At 40.0% G+C, this 17,289-nt stretch overlaps 2 protein-coding genes and 2 non-coding genes across 4 annotated transcripts; 3 read left to right on the top strand and 1 right to left on the bottom strand.

The window, feature by feature from the left end:
• The first annotated feature begins 1,014 nt into the window (after positions 1 to 1,014).
• trnap-agg (transfer RNA proline (anticodon AGG)) lies at positions 1,015 to 1,086 on the top strand. Its single transcript has one exon. It is a non-coding gene; the product is annotated as a tRNA-Pro (tRNA).
• Positions 1,087 to 1,532: 446 nt separating this feature from the next.
• trnap-ugg (transfer RNA proline (anticodon UGG)) lies at positions 1,533 to 1,604 on the top strand. Its single transcript has one exon. It is a non-coding gene; the product is annotated as a tRNA-Pro (tRNA).
• Positions 1,605 to 2,752: 1,148 nt separating this feature from the next.
• On the bottom strand, positions 2,753 to 6,068 carry psmc3 (proteasome 26S subunit, ATPase 3). The gene is made up of 3 exons (XM_085763638.1): positions 5,642 to 6,068; positions 4,061 to 4,591; positions 2,753 to 3,212 (listed from the first exon to the last, which is right to left on the bottom strand). The coding sequence occupies exons 1-3, from the start codon at positions 6,053 to 6,055 to the stop codon at positions 2,874 to 2,876; spliced, it is 1,284 nt and encodes a 427-aa protein (XP_085619764.1). The 5' UTR covers positions 6,056 to 6,068; the 3' UTR covers positions 2,753 to 2,873.
• Positions 6,069 to 10,073: 4,005 nt separating this feature from the next.
• tbp (TATA box binding protein) lies at positions 10,074 to 17,012 on the top strand. The gene is made up of 9 exons (XM_085763625.1): positions 10,074 to 10,199; positions 10,695 to 10,953; positions 11,345 to 11,507; positions 11,645 to 11,822; positions 12,457 to 12,544; positions 13,121 to 13,212; positions 13,883 to 14,050; positions 14,939 to 15,033; positions 15,316 to 17,012. The coding sequence occupies exons 2-9, from the start codon at positions 10,903 to 10,905 to the stop codon at positions 15,393 to 15,395; spliced, it is 915 nt and encodes a 304-aa protein (XP_085619751.1). The 5' UTR covers positions 10,074 to 10,199; positions 10,695 to 10,902; the 3' UTR covers positions 15,396 to 17,012.
• The last annotated feature ends 277 nt before the right edge of the window (positions 17,013 to 17,289 follow it).

Genomic DNA, 17,289 nt, shown 5'->3' with positions numbered 1-17,289 from the left:
GTTGAACATGGTTTTGCTCTAACGAAGAAAAAAGTCACTGCCAACGCAAGTTAAAAGTTAATCAGTGCTTTAAATATGTACAAGGTGGCAGTCACCAATACAGTGTTGATATTGATAGTCTGTGTGAACTACAACATTTCTGATTGCTTTTTTTAAGACAGTATTGGACATTTTATTAATTTAGTGTTGTCCTGTAACATATTTTATATAAAGTGAAAAATTACCTTTTAGTGAACAATAATGACTGAACAAGTCACACTTTAATGAGGTCATATTAAACCAATAGCCATTAGTTTAATTTCCTACGGCGGCTCCGAGGGTTCAAACACAGAGGGAGGGCGAGGGCGGGTCTAGTCAGTCAAACTGGGGGTCACCTGGGAGGTTGGCGCTCTGCAGGATTCAGGAAGTGACAGGTCAGGTGTGTGTCTCCCGCGGCCTCGCTCGAAGTCGGTCGGACATGTGAGTGGTGTTGACTTCAATCCTCAGGAGGCTACTAGTTGTTTTTATATACAGTCTCTGGTTGCACCGTGTCTCGTTTGCTGTTTCTAATTAGAGAAAATGCTAAATTGGTGGTTGTTGTGGCAGCATCAGGCCTCTGGACGGAGCTGCAGCTACAGCGGCGAAGTTTTCCAGTGCGCATCTTTTATATGACATTAATAAAATAAAGTGCGATTCCTTCTTTGTATAGATGCAAAACATACTAAATTACAAATGTTATCTATTATGTTGATAACCAGCATTGAATTTCATTATCACATTTATATAGCAAAGTCTCCAAACAGTTATTGTTTCAGTCGATCTGTAGTTAACCCACATTCAAAGGATGATGTGCAGATATGGTTGTAGTACCATGCGAAAACGCGCGTATAAACGACACCAGCAGGCGGCGCTGTTGGATAAGATGAAATATGAAACCTCCAAGTCGCCACATCAGCAGCAACAGGAGTACAAATCACAGGGCCCATCACCACCACCACCACCACACAAAAACAGTTGTGGAAGGCGTTTTGTAGAGGCTCGTTGGTCTAGGGGTATGATTCTCGCTTAGGGTGCGAGAGGTCCCGGGTTCAAATCCCGGACGAGCCCTTGGCTTTTGTATCTTTATGGGGTGGGGGTCACATTTAACCAGCATGCATGACATTTAATGAAGTTAGTTTTTCAGGCAAATGCAGGAAAGACAAGACTTTATCCTGTGAACCTCAGCTTGTTCAGACCTGCTCCACAGTGTGGGCAACTGTGTTTATCCAGTTGTAATATAATCAGACAAAAAAGGGACAAAGTTACTGAGGGAAACACAAATAACTGTCTGTCACTAAGCTGAGTCCAGATCTTTACATTGTCTGTGTGAGGTGTAATTTTATCCAGCCTTAACATGAGAGAACAAAACACTTGGTACAGCATAGTGACCTGTATTGAGGGGTGCTGCTGTTCACATGTATGAGAAGTGGGGGACTTGACATTGCACATACAGTTAAGCAAACCTCAGTCTGTGATGCCATTGAGAAACACATGTGCACTGTTCTTTAATATCTGGCTCGTTGGTCTAGGGGTATGATTCTCGCTTTGGGTGCGAGAGGTCCCGGGTTCAAATCCCGGACGAGCCCTTGGCTTTTGATCCTGAGGTCACAGACATCTGAGCAACTGTATACTGTAGGTTATTACTAAGGTAAATGTAGGACACAAGGCAGCGTGTCTGATCAGAAATGATTGATCCTTGACTGATCATACGTGTGGATTCACTATAACAATTAATGATAATCAGGACTGTCCTGTTGGGGTTTTGTAGGAACCACTCTTTTCTCTTTAAAACACAAATTTGTTTTCACAGCAGTTTTCCTCATTATGAGTTTACAAAGGTGCAACTTCTGTCAGAAGAGACTTCATTCTCTGTCAGTGAATAAACTTATTTATAGAAATGTGCAAGTCTTTGACAATTAGATCCCAACAAGATTTCACCATATTTTAAACGGATATACAGCTGTATAAAGAGATGTATGTGTAGATATATTTTCCCTTGACGAGTAACTTATGTAGAAAACCACAAGAGGGGTGTTATCGCAAACTTAGTTGGTTTTAATCACTTGGAGTCTATAGATGAGCCTTTTAAGGGCTGAAATCTCAATTTCATGTTGTGTATGTTCTCCACTTCTCAAATTAAATTGTGAAAGCAAGGTTTTTAGGGCCAGAATGAAAGAAATTATTATAACAATTACCAACTTTTAAAACATACTGTACCTTTGTGATTATTTTTAATATATTTTGGGCACTTTTCCTATATATAGATAGGATAGTAAGAGATAGACAGGCATTCATTTTAAGGAGAGAGAGTGGGAATGACATGCAGCAAAGGTTGGATTTGAACCCATGGCCACAACAATTAGAACCAGAGACTTATGGTATTCGCTTTACTAGGTGAGCCCCAGGTCATCCTATAAATGATGTAATGACACTCTCTACTGAACTATATTCCTAAATGTGAAAAGTCTGTGCTTCTCAGCAAGAGGACAGTGATGAGTAATGCTAGCTCACTAGACATCCCACTGGTAGAAATAAGTGATACATTTTTATTTTAATTAGTTTATGACCTGACTAAAATGATAAATTCCAACTTGACTACTTGTAAATGCACGTTTAGATAACATTGTTTGAAGTAATTAAATCCACAGCAGCTGTACCATTGTAAACCAGGAGCATATTTACAAGCCCACCCTCAACCGTTTCGCAGGAAATTAATTAACAGAACAACACTCAATTGTGACGTTTTATGTCTTTTTATTAACTCAAGTTAATCAACAATGGTAACAAGTGTTTACTCAGTAATTTCTTTAACAATCAAAGGCTTTCACACAAAAACAAAGACACCGGGAGTGTCCTCAGGCGTAGTACTGGAGGTTGGCCTTCTTCTTGGCCTGGACCTCCAGGATTCCCTCCATGTAGTCCTCATGGTTCAGCTCCGTGGCTCCGCGACGCAGCGCGATCATGCCGGCCTCCACGCACACGGCTTTGCACTGGGCTCCGTTGAAGTCGTCGGTGCAGCGGGCCAGCTCCTCGTAGTTGACGTCCGGACTGACGTTCATCTTGCGGGAGTGGATCTGCATGATGCGAGCTCTGGCCTCTTCGTTGGGCATGGGGAACTCGATCTTCCTGTCCAGACGGCCCGATCGGAGCAGAGCGGGGTCCAGGATGTCCACTCTGTTGGTGGCAGCGATCACCTAGAAAACACACAGGATATTACTGTAGTAACGCTGCTGTCAGATGTAGAGCTAGAAGCCGCTGTGGTGAAAATATTTTTGTTTTTTAACAACTACAACTTCAGGAAAGTTATAATTGTAGGTAATATGTTCTGCTTACAATTTATTTTCTTTTTTTAGTTTAGGAAAACATGCAAGTCTTTTGATTTTATTTGTACTTTTCTGTGCCGATGTTCAACATATTCCTTTCTGTTTACTTTTGTATTGTTTTTATTGCATGTTGTCTGGCACCTGAACATGTTGGAGCAGTGAGTTCTCTCTTTTTTTTCTTTAATTTTGAATGATACGTGTCTTAAAAGTTTCCACAGGTGATGGGACTGAATATAAACAACATTTCACTGAGGGATGCAAAAGTCACAAATGCAAAACTCAGCACAACTGTTTTGTATTCTGTTACAGTTAGGATGATATTAAAATTAGGAATGATTGTTTGGTGTTTATCATAAGGCATATAAGGTATATAAAAAAAACTGCATGTTTTCAATGAGATAAAATAATTGTAATCTCTTTTTGTTTGAAACAACCTCCACACGAGTCATAAATCATCTTTTGCTGGATTAAAAGCTCCATTAATGATACAAATATGAATTTATTTGTGTTGTTTTTTTAGTTTTTAACTACTGGGATTACAGTTTGTGGTCTGTAGACATTTTTTTTCTGTCAGAAGGAAGTATGGCTTTGTAACAACATGAAAATAACATCTAAGTTTGATTTAACCAGGAGTCCAGAGTGATGCAAGTCAATTGGCTGATATAAATATAGTGTGAGGTGTTTGACACAGTGTTTGTGGTGGCAGGCAGCATATTTACCTTGACCTGCATGTTGGGCTGAAAGCCGTCCAGCTGGTTGAGCAGCTCCAGCATGGTCCTCTGCACCTCTCTGTCTCCGGCCTTCTCGCTGTCAAACCTCTTGGTTCCGATGGCGTCCAGCTCGTCAATGAAGATGATGGACGGGGCTTTCTCCTTGGCCAGGGCGAAGGCATCCCTCACCAGCTTGGCACCGTCTCCGATGAACATCTGGACCAGCTGTGGACCGGCCAGCTTCAGGAAGGTGGCCTTGGTCTGAGCGGCGCAGGCTCTGGCCAGGAGGGTCTTCCCTGTGCCGGGCGGTCCGTACATCAGGACCCCCTTGGGGGGCTGGATGCCCAGGTTTTCAAACTTCTCCTTGTGGTTCATCGGCAGCACGATGGCCTCCACCAGCTCCTGGATCTGCTTGTCCAGCCCTCCGATGTCGCTGTACTGCTCCGTGGGGCGCTCGTCCACCTCCATGGCCTTGACCCGGGAGTCGTACTCGGTGGGGAGGGTCTCCAGGATGAGGTAGGAGTCTTTGTTGACACCAACCTTTTTTTTTTTTTATTGAGGTATAGTATCATTGTGAATTGGAAAGTGCAATGTGAAAATGAGGGAGGAGGGGGTTACAAAGAAAAGTGGAATAATGTCAGCAAGTTGATGTTTACATAATATCATGAAAGGCAGGAGAAGATAAAAAACAAGTACATTTCATGTTAGGCAAACACAAGGTCTATTCAAAAGCGTGGAAACAGAGAAAATAGTACTATGGTCTTCAGCTATGGCTTTCTTATTTTCAGATTGACTAATTAAAGGGATAGTTCAAGGGATAGTTCACCCAAAATTAAAATTTCACTCATTATCTACTCACCCTCATGTCGACTAAGGGCTGGGAGAAGTTTCAGAGTCCTCCATGCCTTCTCTGAGTTACGGGGGGGGGGGGGGGTCGGCGCAGCAGTATTTGTCCATATAATGGTTGTCAATGGATACCAACTTTCTTTGTCCAAAAAGACACACCAAAAAACATCCAAATACCTCTATACTGCTCGTCTGTAATGTCCCTCTTGTATTGAAGCCCTGACATGAGAAATTGTTCCGAAAAAAATTAAATAAGTCTATATTTTAAGCTTGTTTGTAGCGGAAGCTCCCAGAGTCTCAGTTCACTGCTCTTCCTGTGTCAGACCGGCGGAACAATTTCTCATGTCGTGGCTTCAATACAAGAGGGACAATACAGACGAGCAGCATGGAGGTATTTGGATGTTTTTTGGTGTGTCTTTTTGGACGAAGAAAGTTGGTATCCATTGACAACCATTATATGGACAAATACTGCTGCGCGGACCACCCTGTAACTCAGAGAAGGCACGGAGGACTCTGAAACTTCTCCCAACCATTAGTCGACATGAAGGAGAGTAGATAATGAGTAAAATTTGAATTTTGGGTGAACTATCCCTTGAAGTTGATGTATTGTTTGATTTCGTTTTTGAAACGGTGAGTAGCCTACAAAGTATTTGATTAGTTAATTTACGGTTGTGGATATGAGCTTTGGCTAAAAAAATAACATCAAATGAATGATATAATCTTGGTTTATTTGTTGCCACCCACCAGGTCTCCGGGCTTCAGCTTCTCGGCGTCCACCAGCCCGATCACCGGCAGGAAGTAGGTCTGCCGGGTGGAGGTCTTGATCACGGCGCACTTTCCCTTCCTCTGGGAGTCCAGGTCCACGTTGGCCCCGTCCTCCTCCTGGTCGTTGGGGTCCACGTCCAGCAGCTCGATCACGTTGGACACCAGGTAGGGCAGCGTCTTGTTCACTTTGATCTTCTCCGTGTTTTCCTTGATCTTGTCCTTCATCGCCTGCAGCTCGTGGGTGACCCGCAGCACCTCGCTCTTCATGATCTTGATCTCGCTGTCCAGCAGCCGAGTCCGCTGGACGATCTCCTCCGTGGACATTTTTAACACTTCTTCACCGATGCCATCCTCCACCTCGTCCCAAACTGATTTGTCACTCAGCGACGCCATCTTTGCTCTGTCTGTGTCTGTTGCTCACCGTGACGCGGCGGAAAATAAGTTGCTCCACTTCCGGAAGCCGCCGGAGTGACGCTCACAAAGGACCGACGAAGAACAAGAAGATCAAATGAGATTATGGTCCTGATCCTAATTTTCTATATTTGTAAATTTTCATTTATGTTCTTTGTATCAAATATCTATTTATTTGAATTTTTACCTCAAATTATAATTTTTATATTTTTTTTTATTTTTTTATTTTTTTCATGGCTTTCCTGTTCCATCTGTTACTGTGTTAAACCTTTATTGAAATGCTGACATGTTAAGCTCAGTTTCAAAATGTATTTTATATTGAAATTTGCTGCTTGTAAGATTTGTATTTCTAATAAATATATATATTTTTTAAAAGATTATGGTCCATATTGCTAGATAAAATCTCTACTGTTTTTGTTTTGTTTTTCAATTTTTTGCATATATTTATCCTTCTGGATATGCATATGGATACATTGTATTTTTAATTTTTCTTCATATTTCATTTTCTTATTTTTCTCAAGCTCTGCTATATGTATTATGCACTCTCTGTACTTTAGTGTTGTTTCATGTTTGTATAATGTCATGTTTGTATGTTTCTAATTCGATAATAAAGTTTGTTAAAAAAACAAAATGTGTTTTTTTTTGTGTTTTTTTTTTTAATATTGTGCGATACAGAAAATTGCATACATACGTACATCAGTATAGTATATAGCTACTTGGAAATACATCCATGGGAACAGAAAGAGAGACAATAAAGCAAAAAAACAAAAACAAAAAAAAACACACACAACAAAAAACAAAAGACAGCCAGAGGCCTTCACAAGTCACTTAGTACGTTTTGGCGGCTTTCTTATTTCTTATGTCCTTGATTGTGGCAGCATAACAGTGCAGTTCATTCATATTTAAAGGGTGCAATGTTCGGTTTGGATTTGGCCCATTTGTTTTTGTGGATGTGAAATTTCCCCAAACTCAAGATTAACTGACAGAAAATGAAAAAGTCTTTGTCTTGGTCTTCATAATAAATAAAGATATGTTTTTTGTTTTTTGTTTTTAAACATGATGATGCCACATTACATGAACAATGACATACTCAAACATAAACAGTTCTTTTTTTTCTCTCTTCCCTGTTGTATTTGTTGTTTGTTTTGTTTTCTACTCACATATCTTAATTTTTGTTTATTTAATGTTATTCATGATTCTTATCTCTGAAACATGTCTGCTCTTGTTAAATTTTGGACACAGATATATTTGCCTAGTTTGTAAATGCATTGGTTTAAAATAAAGAAAAACAAACAAACAAAACAGTTCTTTTACATACATAGGCCTACAAATTAAATTCACACCTCCTTGGGTAATTCAAACTGAAAAATTGTTTTGGTAGTGTTATTGCATATAAAAATCATCATATGACAGACCTTAGATGAAAAGGGAGAGAAAGGAGAATAAAATAAATAAAAGAGCAATTAAAAGAAAAAATATTTTAATAAGTGAATCCATACTAAAATACAAGGGGTTTAGGACAGGTTAAGTTTTGCTATAAATGTGTACAATTTATCTGCATGGGGATTATTTATTTGTTTCAAACATTTTTTTTTAACAAGGAGAACTCATTCTTAAGAGCAAGCCACGAGGGTGGGGATTTGGCATATCGACACTTGTGTATATAATATTTAGTAATGATAATGAGATTATTAATCAAAAATCAAAATGTACACAACATACATTTCTTTAACAATGCAATAAAGGAACAAGTGCATAAACCCGGGTCAAAATAAAATACACACATATAAATATATATCCACATATGTGTATAAAGTTATAAATAAATAAAACAAAGGCTAGGGCTTCTTTTGTAGATCATACTTATCAATAATATTAAACTTTAAGGGCATTTTTCTTTTTCATGATTGAGGGCTTTTATGAAATTAAGAAATTCGTTATGAAACATGCAAAACCTATTTTAGAAATGTACACTTGTGTATGTAAAATTTACCCAGGATAAGAATATTATTGATGAGAAAGTCATCCATATGTCATGTCCATACATGACATCTTCACGACTCGAGAGAAGAGATTCAAGTGGATCGATGTATGAAGCCATGAATATCAGTCCATAAAGCATCAGAGAACTTGCGAAAGAAAAACAAATGGTCAGAAGTTTCAATATCTTCACAAAACACACACACACTTAGTTTCAAAACCGAATCTCAGTCGTAAGAATTCACCGGATGGATATAGGCTACACCATTTAAAGGTACAATATGTAAGAAATCTAAAGCAACTGGCCGTAAAATCCTCCTAATATGTCACAGAGACTCAGGAATAATGTTCATATAACATGATGAACTCACCAACAACAATAGTACAGCCAGAGTATTCGCATTAAAAATCTTTTTTTGCAGACTGCAAATCATGTTTATGTTTTGAATTTGCGTGTTTACATGTTGCGCCACCTAGCCCTCTCTCCCAGTCACGCAGCGTCAGTAGCATTTCAGCCTCCGGTCTGCTCCACTGAGCTGCCGCTATGGCTGGGAGAAAAAACGAGATCACTGTGTTTTGAGTTCGACTGCAGTAACCGTTTTTAGCCACATTCTTACATATGGTGCCTTTAAGGTCTTAAAGTGAACTTCTTTGGCTTTTGGGTTTATGAGAAACTTTCAATATTTAGATCTTAAAGAGTGTAGGCTACTATTGTATCATTTAAAAAATATTTGTAAAATTTAATTTCACAAAAAGAGATCCTGGGGTATAATATTACTATACATTTTACATACAGATTTGTTAGGGATTTTAATCTCTTCAAACCCACAGCCACCGATTAAGAGACGTGGAAGACAAGGGGGGATGTCAGACCGACTCAATGGGGTTCCTCTGATTAATCCCAAGAGAGAGACAGGGATGTAAAAGTGTTAGGGTTTCCAGAGAGACCGTATTTAAGACAGAAACTGACATAATGTGACCATCACTATCGATGAGATGAAGTACTGACCAAATGCCTTTTGTCCATCCAGTCCTTATAGGGTCTGTTATTCCAGAGTGGGGAGCATTGATCTATTATGGGTCATAGTGGGGGGGAAAGATTGTTGTATTCTTTCTCTAGCTCTTGCTGCAGGCCCTCATCCTGCTGAGTCGTCCTGAGGACTTCAGCTTCTTGAGGAGCTTTGCTCTTCTTACCAAGTGTGGCAAGGTGAAGAGGGCCCGGGCGGGGATTGAACCCACACCTCCCGGATAATAGTCATGCGCGCTTGCCAGTCACCCAAAGGGACATCCCTTTGGCCAAGTAGCCAGGGCACAATTGGAGGCATAGTGACAGGAACCTCAACTGTCACATAAGCAAGGAAACCAAGTCATCGTTTATGCTTTGACCTGAGTGTCGAGCCTGTTCAGGTCTGTTCAGTTTCTATCTGTAGAACAGCTCCTGCTCAGATGCTTTTTGTCGGAGCTGGTTTTCTGTGGTCAACTTGTGTTGGAGAGACTTGATCTCAGCCCTCAGGATTTTCTCCACAGGCAGATCTTCTGATTCCCTGGCAGCACAAGACTGCACTTTTCTTTACATTACATTACATTACATTTTTACATTTTTTTTAATTTTTATTTTATACAACCGTTAGTTCCGACCGGTCCCAACCGAGCATACTTTTATATATTTTTTCTTCCCCTGGCACAACAGTATTGTTATGTACATAATTGTTAGTTGCCATTTTTGACGGGGAGCTCACATGTTTTGTAAAAAGAAGCCACACTCCTTCCTTCCTTTTTGTGTTGCCACTTTCCCGTTATATTTGTTGCCATGGAAACAAGGTTATAGGATAAAAGATTCGAAACAACAAAAAATACATAGGATAATGATAAGGATACTAATAATAAATCATAAATTGTAAATAAAAACATTCACTGTTTCATACGTCTTTTACAGTAGCCTGTTTCTTTCTTTCCCCCTTTTTTTGTTGACAGAGTTGATCCTCCACACTCCTAACCAGCCGGTGGCGGTAATGCACCGAAACGCCAACCGCCATAAAACCGAAAGAAGAGGAAGAAGAGGGAGAAGAGAGGGACCGAGGATGACACGGACCAGAGGCTGAATTAAATGTTTTTATGCGCCGGGGTTAACTGCGAGAGAGCAAGTGTAAGTTGGCCGGCTGTGTGCTACCATGCACTGGTTAATGTCAGAGTTATTCGCCGCTGTTTTTTTTTACTGCACCATGTCGCTGTTTTCTCTCTGTGTCCGCCGCACGTTTGACTCGCGGCTCCATGTTAGCTGCTGTTGCTAACATCGGCGATGCGGCTAACTTCAGCTCCGCCGCCGTGTTGATGTGTTGTGTGTGTGTGTGTGTGTGTATTTATTTTAGAGACTGCATGTTGTATACATACATTTGTCAATCGCATACTTCACCGGAGGACACATTTTGTGCACACGAGGTCGAAGTGAAGCGATGAAACATTAAAAGCTAAAAACAAAAACAAAAAAACAAAACAACTAGCAACTTTAGTTCGTTAGCAAGTTGTGATTGTGTTGGCGCCACCGCTGCGGCGTCGTCTCGTCATTTGCTTCCAGCTTTGATGATGCTCGTCGTCAAACAATTGATTTGTGAAAATATCGTGTCTATCCTTTATGTTTTAGGCTCGGTAAAGCTGCCAGAGGAGAAGAGAAGAGAAGAGAAGAGACGACTCAAGCTAAGAGTTTCCCTCCAGCCCAGTCCACCGAGGTTGTGTCTGGTTTTCTGGGTTTTCGCACCTTTTGAGGAAGCACCTGCTGTGTGAAGTTATCTGTGTGTCTGTGTTGCTGTCTGCTCCTCGGTGGCAGCGAAGCAACGTAAGGAGCCCAAGAGATGGATCAGAACAACAGTATACCAGCTTTCCAGGGGCTGGCATCCCCCCAGGTAACAATGCTGCTTTGGTTAACATAACTTAGTCAAATTAAAGTGTTGCTGCTTCTTGCAGGAAACAACAAGTTAGCTGAGAAAAGAGCCTATATGTGTGTTTGGGTGCGAATATAGTACTACCATTACTCTTACCACGATCAGGATTAGCAATAATATAGGTTACCTACAATGTTACCTTTATTGGTTGGACAAACTGTATTGTGAAAAGGACAGGCACGATAAACTTTAGTTTCAGCCTCCACTTATTTTGCATTGCAGAAATCCTTACACATGAAATTATATATTCATAAATATCAAATATTTTATTAATTTTGCAGGCAGACAAAAATGTGTTTACTTTACATGTGTTACTATTCAATCCTAATTTTGGTGGTGTCTTATTTTGCAGAGTGCTATGACACCAGGCATGCCAATTTTCAGTCCCATGATGCCGTATGGCACCGGCCTGACGCCTCAGCCTGTCCAGAACACCAACAGTCTGTCTATACTGGAGGAACAGCAGAGGCAGCAGCAGCAACAACAGCAACAACAGGCGCAGCAGGCCAGCGCAGGTAGCCTACAACATACACCATCATGTCCATCCTCATTAACCTCATATTCCTGGAACTAGCATATTCCACATTTATCCTGAGGGAATAATAATTATAATCCAGTTCCTGTTATTAAAAAAACTTTCTTTGGTTCCCAGGCCTTCCAGGTACTTCAGGGCAGACCCCTCAGCTTTTCCATTCCCAGGCAGTAGCTGGATCCACCACCACAGCGCTACCAGGGAACACCCCGCTCTACAACACCCCGCTGACCCCCATGACCCCCATCACACCGGCAACACCGGCCTCAGAGAGCTCGGGAATCGTACCACAGCTACAGTGAGTTTCATATTCAATATTTAACTAAGTGAGTGTCACCACACGTGATGCAACCCCATGTCAAGTAATTTTTCATAGAAATCAGACTATATACAGGAAAATAAATCTGTACTCAAATATGGAATAAATGAAATTCATTTTCACTTTAAATGTTTTTAGTATATGTCTCGCTGAGTGTTGCTAAAATGCATGAAAATTTAAATATAGAAATACAGCAAAATGTGTATTTCAATTTAATGTTTTCTGAAAAAAGTATATTTACACTTAAATCCAGTGTAGGTGGATAAAATATGTATTCTTTTGTGGTTACACCATTTGGCGTGTTCAGGTTATTCAGTCTTAGTTTAGTTAAATGGTTAAAATGACATAAAAGCAACAAATCTGACTGGCTTTTACAAAAATTTCTGAATTGCTCATCTTGCCAACCCCTATTTGTCCCTGACCTATATAACAGTTGTCACTGTCACTCTTGAAGATCACCTATTTAATAAAACACAAACTTAGCCCAGGGTGATATTTCTACTTTGTCATTGTCATTATCAAGACACATTTGAATTTAGAACAACTTACTGAAAAACTTTCCTTTTTGTCTTTTTGCAAATCTCTGTGCTTTTCTCACTCTCCCTACTATCAGAAATATTGTGTCTACTGTAAATCTGGGCTGTAAACTCGACTTGAAGACCATTGCCCTGAGAGCCAGGAACGCAGAGTACAACCCAAAGGTACGACACTGATGTGACCCAGTCAATGTTGCTCAACAGCCTCACAATGTGACTTCTGTTTTTTTTAGCTGTCACCAGTGTGGTGTAAAATTACATAGAGTTACGCAGATATTTCTTTAGTAATGTCATCATGCCATCATTTCCTCTTGGTCATCAGTAATCACACAACTGAATGGACATTTCCGTACATATTCATATGAAGCAAACAGTCATTGACCATATTCACAGCGTCGTGTGGGTAAACAAACCGTACAACTGCTGTGTCACTGGCTGCAAGCCGTAAAACGTCGGGCGTCTGATGAACTGCTTTCCTTTCATCGCTTCCCGGTTGATGCAGATTTAAGGAAGGCATGGGTTAACGCCCGATATTTCAAAGTAAAACAACATTGGGGTTAAACTGATTTGAATTAAGTTAGCCGGCATAAGCTGCAACTGCTAACGTTAACGTTATGCAACGGCGTTGAATCTTCACACCCCGAGTGACGACGTAAGCAAAGATGGCGTCGCTGTGAATGTGGCTAATTAGGAAAGTTCTGCTGTAGTAATGGGATTCCCTGTTGTCTTCCTTTCATGTAGCGTTTTGCTGCTGTCATCATGAGAATACGAGAACCCAGGACAACTGCCCTCATCTTCAGCTCTGGGAAGATGGTCTGCACCGGAGCCAAGAGGTCAGAATGTAGTTTGTATTGTCACTGTTGATGTTTCTGATCGTCTTGAGTAGGGACGGTAAACCACGTTGAGGATGAGATAAAGGCCCAATCTCATTTCTCTTCCCTAAACACCAGCACTCGGTTTCGAGTGGCCTCCAAACGGAGATACCCCTTGTCGATGAAGTGAGAAGTGTTAGAAGTAGAGACTGTACCCTACGCAATGGGACACCACTTGGTGTAGCCGACGTGTTCACCTGCGTCTGTGGTGGGTTTCCATGGTGAAAATGCCGGCTCCAGCTGTTGTGTTACCTGTCGTGTGGGCTTAATGATCTTAATAACGCTCCTGAAAAAAACTGGTGCCACCTGTAATAAAACGGAAAAAGAACAACAACAACAACAGTTCGCAAAGTATCGTGGGTAATTTCATCTTGCACTCCAACCTCCCTCCGATTTAAGGGGTAGTTTTAAGGGTTGAAAAGCACTTCTTATCGCTCTTAAAAGAACTGGGACACCCTACCGCTACACGAGAACGCGCAAAACCGAGTGCTAGGGCAAAGATCGAGTGGAAGTGGGAAAAATAGGACAGGGCCATCAGCTTGCCCTTCCTGACCTTCCTTCATACACGTCGAGTTTCCCTCTGCATTGTTCCCTTGATCTTTCTGCCTCTCACTGACCTTTCCTTCTGCAGTGAGGAGCAGTCGAGGTTAGCTGCCAGAAAATACGCTCGTGTGGTGCAGAAGCTCGGTTTTCCTGCCAAGTTCCTGGACTTCAAGATTCAGAACATGGTGGGAAGCTGCGATGTGAAGTTCCCCATCCGGTTGGAGGGTTTAGTCCTCACACATCAACAGTTCAGCAGGTTTGTTATGTTCTGTGCAGTGTGCAAATGTCATGGCCCCTTATTTCCAACCTGGAATTGGTTAAAATTCAAATGAAGTACAGGTGCATCTCAGTAAATTAGAATATCATGGAAAAGTTAATTTATTTCAATAGTTCAATTCAAAAAGTGAAACTAATACCTGATATAGATCCATGATGACACACAGACTGAAATATTCAAATTCTTTATTTTGTTTAATTGTAATGATTATGGCTTATATTTAATGAAAGCCCCAAATATATCTCAAAAAATTTGAATATTACATCAGACCTATAAAAAAATGATTGTTAATACAGAATTGTTGATCTTCTGGAAAGTATGTCCATTTAAATGCACTCAATACTTGGTTGGGGCTCCTTTTGCTTCAATTACTGCATCATTTCGGCGTGGCATGGAGGCAAACTGCCTGTGGCAATACTGAGGCCAGGTTGCTTTGATATCGGCCTTCAGCTCGTCTGCGTTTTTTGGTCTAGAATATATATAAATGGACATACTTTCCCGAAGATGAACAATAATTTTTTTAATTGGTCTGATGTAATATTCAAATTTTTTGAGATACTGAATTTGTTTTTTTTTAATTAAATATAAGCCATAATCATTACAATTTAATGAGATAAAGACATGGAATATTTCAGTCTGTGTGTTATTGATCTATATCAGGTATTAGTTTAATTTTTTGAGTTTTAACTATTGAAATAAATGAACTTTTCCATGATATTCTAATTTATTGAGATGCACCTGTATATCATGAACTGTACAGACAACATCAGGTACTATAAGCACAGGCTTTCTTCTGAACTTAAAATGGTTTCTTAATGAATGAGCTAGTTCTTGTCGTGACTAACACAAAACACTTGTCCACTGCAGTTATGAGCCGGAGCTGTTTCCAGGGCTAATTTACAGAATGATCAAACCCAGAATTGTCCTGCTCATCTTTGTCTCTGGAAAAGTTGTACTCACAGGTAAGGCACTTCGCTCATCACCACTTATAGATCAGAACTAGAGTTAACAACCACATCTTATCGCATATAAATGGAATCGGTGTATAAGTAGCAAATTGTTAAAAGGATATAGTATTTTAGAGTGCTGGGGAAAAGACCCTACCCCAGAAACCTAATTTAAAATCTCAAAATCAGTGCTCATGTGTATATATAATAGACCTTTGTGTTACATCATAAAGAACAGGATGTTACTGGATGAAGTTACTTGTGATTGATGAACCTGTTTGTTTGTTTGTTGTTCAGGAGCCAAGGTGAGAGCAGAGATCTATGAAGCGTTTGAAAACATCTATCCCATCCTGAAAGGTTTCCGCAAGACAACGTAGGACCTGTAGTTCCTTCTTTTACCGTCTCCCCCACCCCCTCTGTTTTTACACTCTGTTTTTATTTCCTTGGAAGTGTCATCCATGCGTTGACCTCTACAAGTGGACTGCTCTAAGGGCTTGTTGTACAGGGATGTGGATGAATACCTTTTTATTTTTTGAAAACCAAGCTTTTGAAAGGTCTTTTTTCTGCGTACTCATCACACCTGATGGTTTATTTTGAACTTGATCCCTTCCATTTGTTTTTTCAAGTGGTTTTTTGTTTGTTTTTAGTCATCCACTTATCCCTGATTGTACATAAGACTGTAAGAAAATGTAAAAAATGGCTGACTGGAAGAGAGGCAGACTCACTGGGACTGTTGCTGTTTTTTTTTTTTTTATTCCACGCGATTTTAAATAGTTTTGTACATTTTTAGTAATTGTTCGCTTTGTCTCACAGATATATAATTGTGTTTGGGTCGGTCAGCCCCACATTCCTATCACAGTGTTATAAGATTATAGTTTTTTCAAGTCTGCCTTTTGAGAGTGCTATGGTTGTACCATGTACATTCAAAAATATGTCGGTTCAGCATAGTCCTATTTTCATAAATGCTGGAAGTAGATTTCTCCTAAAATTGAGAATTTCAGTGTGGGACAAGATATAGTCCAGTCTTTTAAGTCTGCAGTTAAAGTCTGATGCTCTTAAAGTTTGAATTGATACAAGTTGAACTAAACTGATCCGAGTCCTACAGCTGGGGTTATCAGCAAGTTGTTGGTTCGTTCTCTAAGGTTCACATCACTTGGTTTTTGTTTCTGATACATTTGTTCTTAATTCTCTGGAGTCAGTCTAAAAATAATTTTCTCTATAAACAGTTTACCCATTGTAAACGTGAAGTCTTTTAATGGTTAATTGTTTATATATTGATTTGAACTGTAACAAAGTGAGTGTAGCCTCAAAAGGAATCAAGCTCTGCAACTTCTTCCTTGTCTGCAAAAGCAGTCGGGATGCAACGACGAGAACTAAAAGAGGAAGAAACGTTACTGTCTCAGGTGAAAGGAGAGGCCGACCACTTTATTTTGCATTCACACCCTGCATTTTAAAACTTTAGCACTAAAAGACTGTGTGATGGCAGATAACTATGCATCATGTTGCCACATTTATGTGTTGTCTTAAATTTTTTTATGTACTTTTTCGCCATTTAAAACTATAAACGTTTTTCTTTGAGGAATTGTTTATGAATGTAGGCAAACCTGGTGAATCCGGCGTGACCATCTGTGTGGATTGCTCAGCAGCATTCTTGGCCTCTTGTCTACTTTTTAGATGAGTTTGAATTTCGGGCACTTGTTGGTATGTTTATGGAGCACACAGGCGCTTTTAACTAAACACATCCTTGAATGTAAACTTTTTGCAATTCAAATTGTTTTGGATTCACTGTGCATTTGATTTCACCACCTGTGTGTCTGCCACCTGACGTCTGTATGGCTAACATAATGATAAAAGAGATGAGGTTAAATACTTTTTTAGTATTCATTGATTTCTCTGTAACTCTGGCAGGAAACAATCAGTCACATCTTAAAGCAATTCTGCTCCTGAAATTGTTAATGTGCTGCACTGTACATTAATAAATGTGTACATAATGACCCTCCTGTTAAAGCTGCTTTTTTTCACGACTCCTATCACTTGTGCTACTCTCAAATTGTGTTTCACTGAAAAGTGAAATAATCCATTTTAGTTAATGAGTGAAGGTTTACATTGGCTTTTCCCATTCAGCACATCTACTTTTCTTTGTTATTCTGTTATTTCTTTGTCAGTTGACAGGCCAGAGAGGGATGGGGCAGGGAGAAGACTGATGTGCTGTCACAATCAATAAGTTTTTGTTGGCAATTAATTGCCAAACAAATGGTTGCGATTAACGAT

Source organism: Trachurus japonicus, chromosome 3 (assembly GCF_045865225.1).
Source record: "Trachurus japonicus isolate A0001 chromosome 3, Traja_1.0".
In the NCBI taxonomy this organism is placed as follows: Eukaryota; Metazoa; Chordata; class Actinopteri; order Carangiformes; family Carangidae; genus Trachurus; species Trachurus japonicus.
This window is presented reverse-complemented; position numbering and strand designations above follow the sequence as displayed.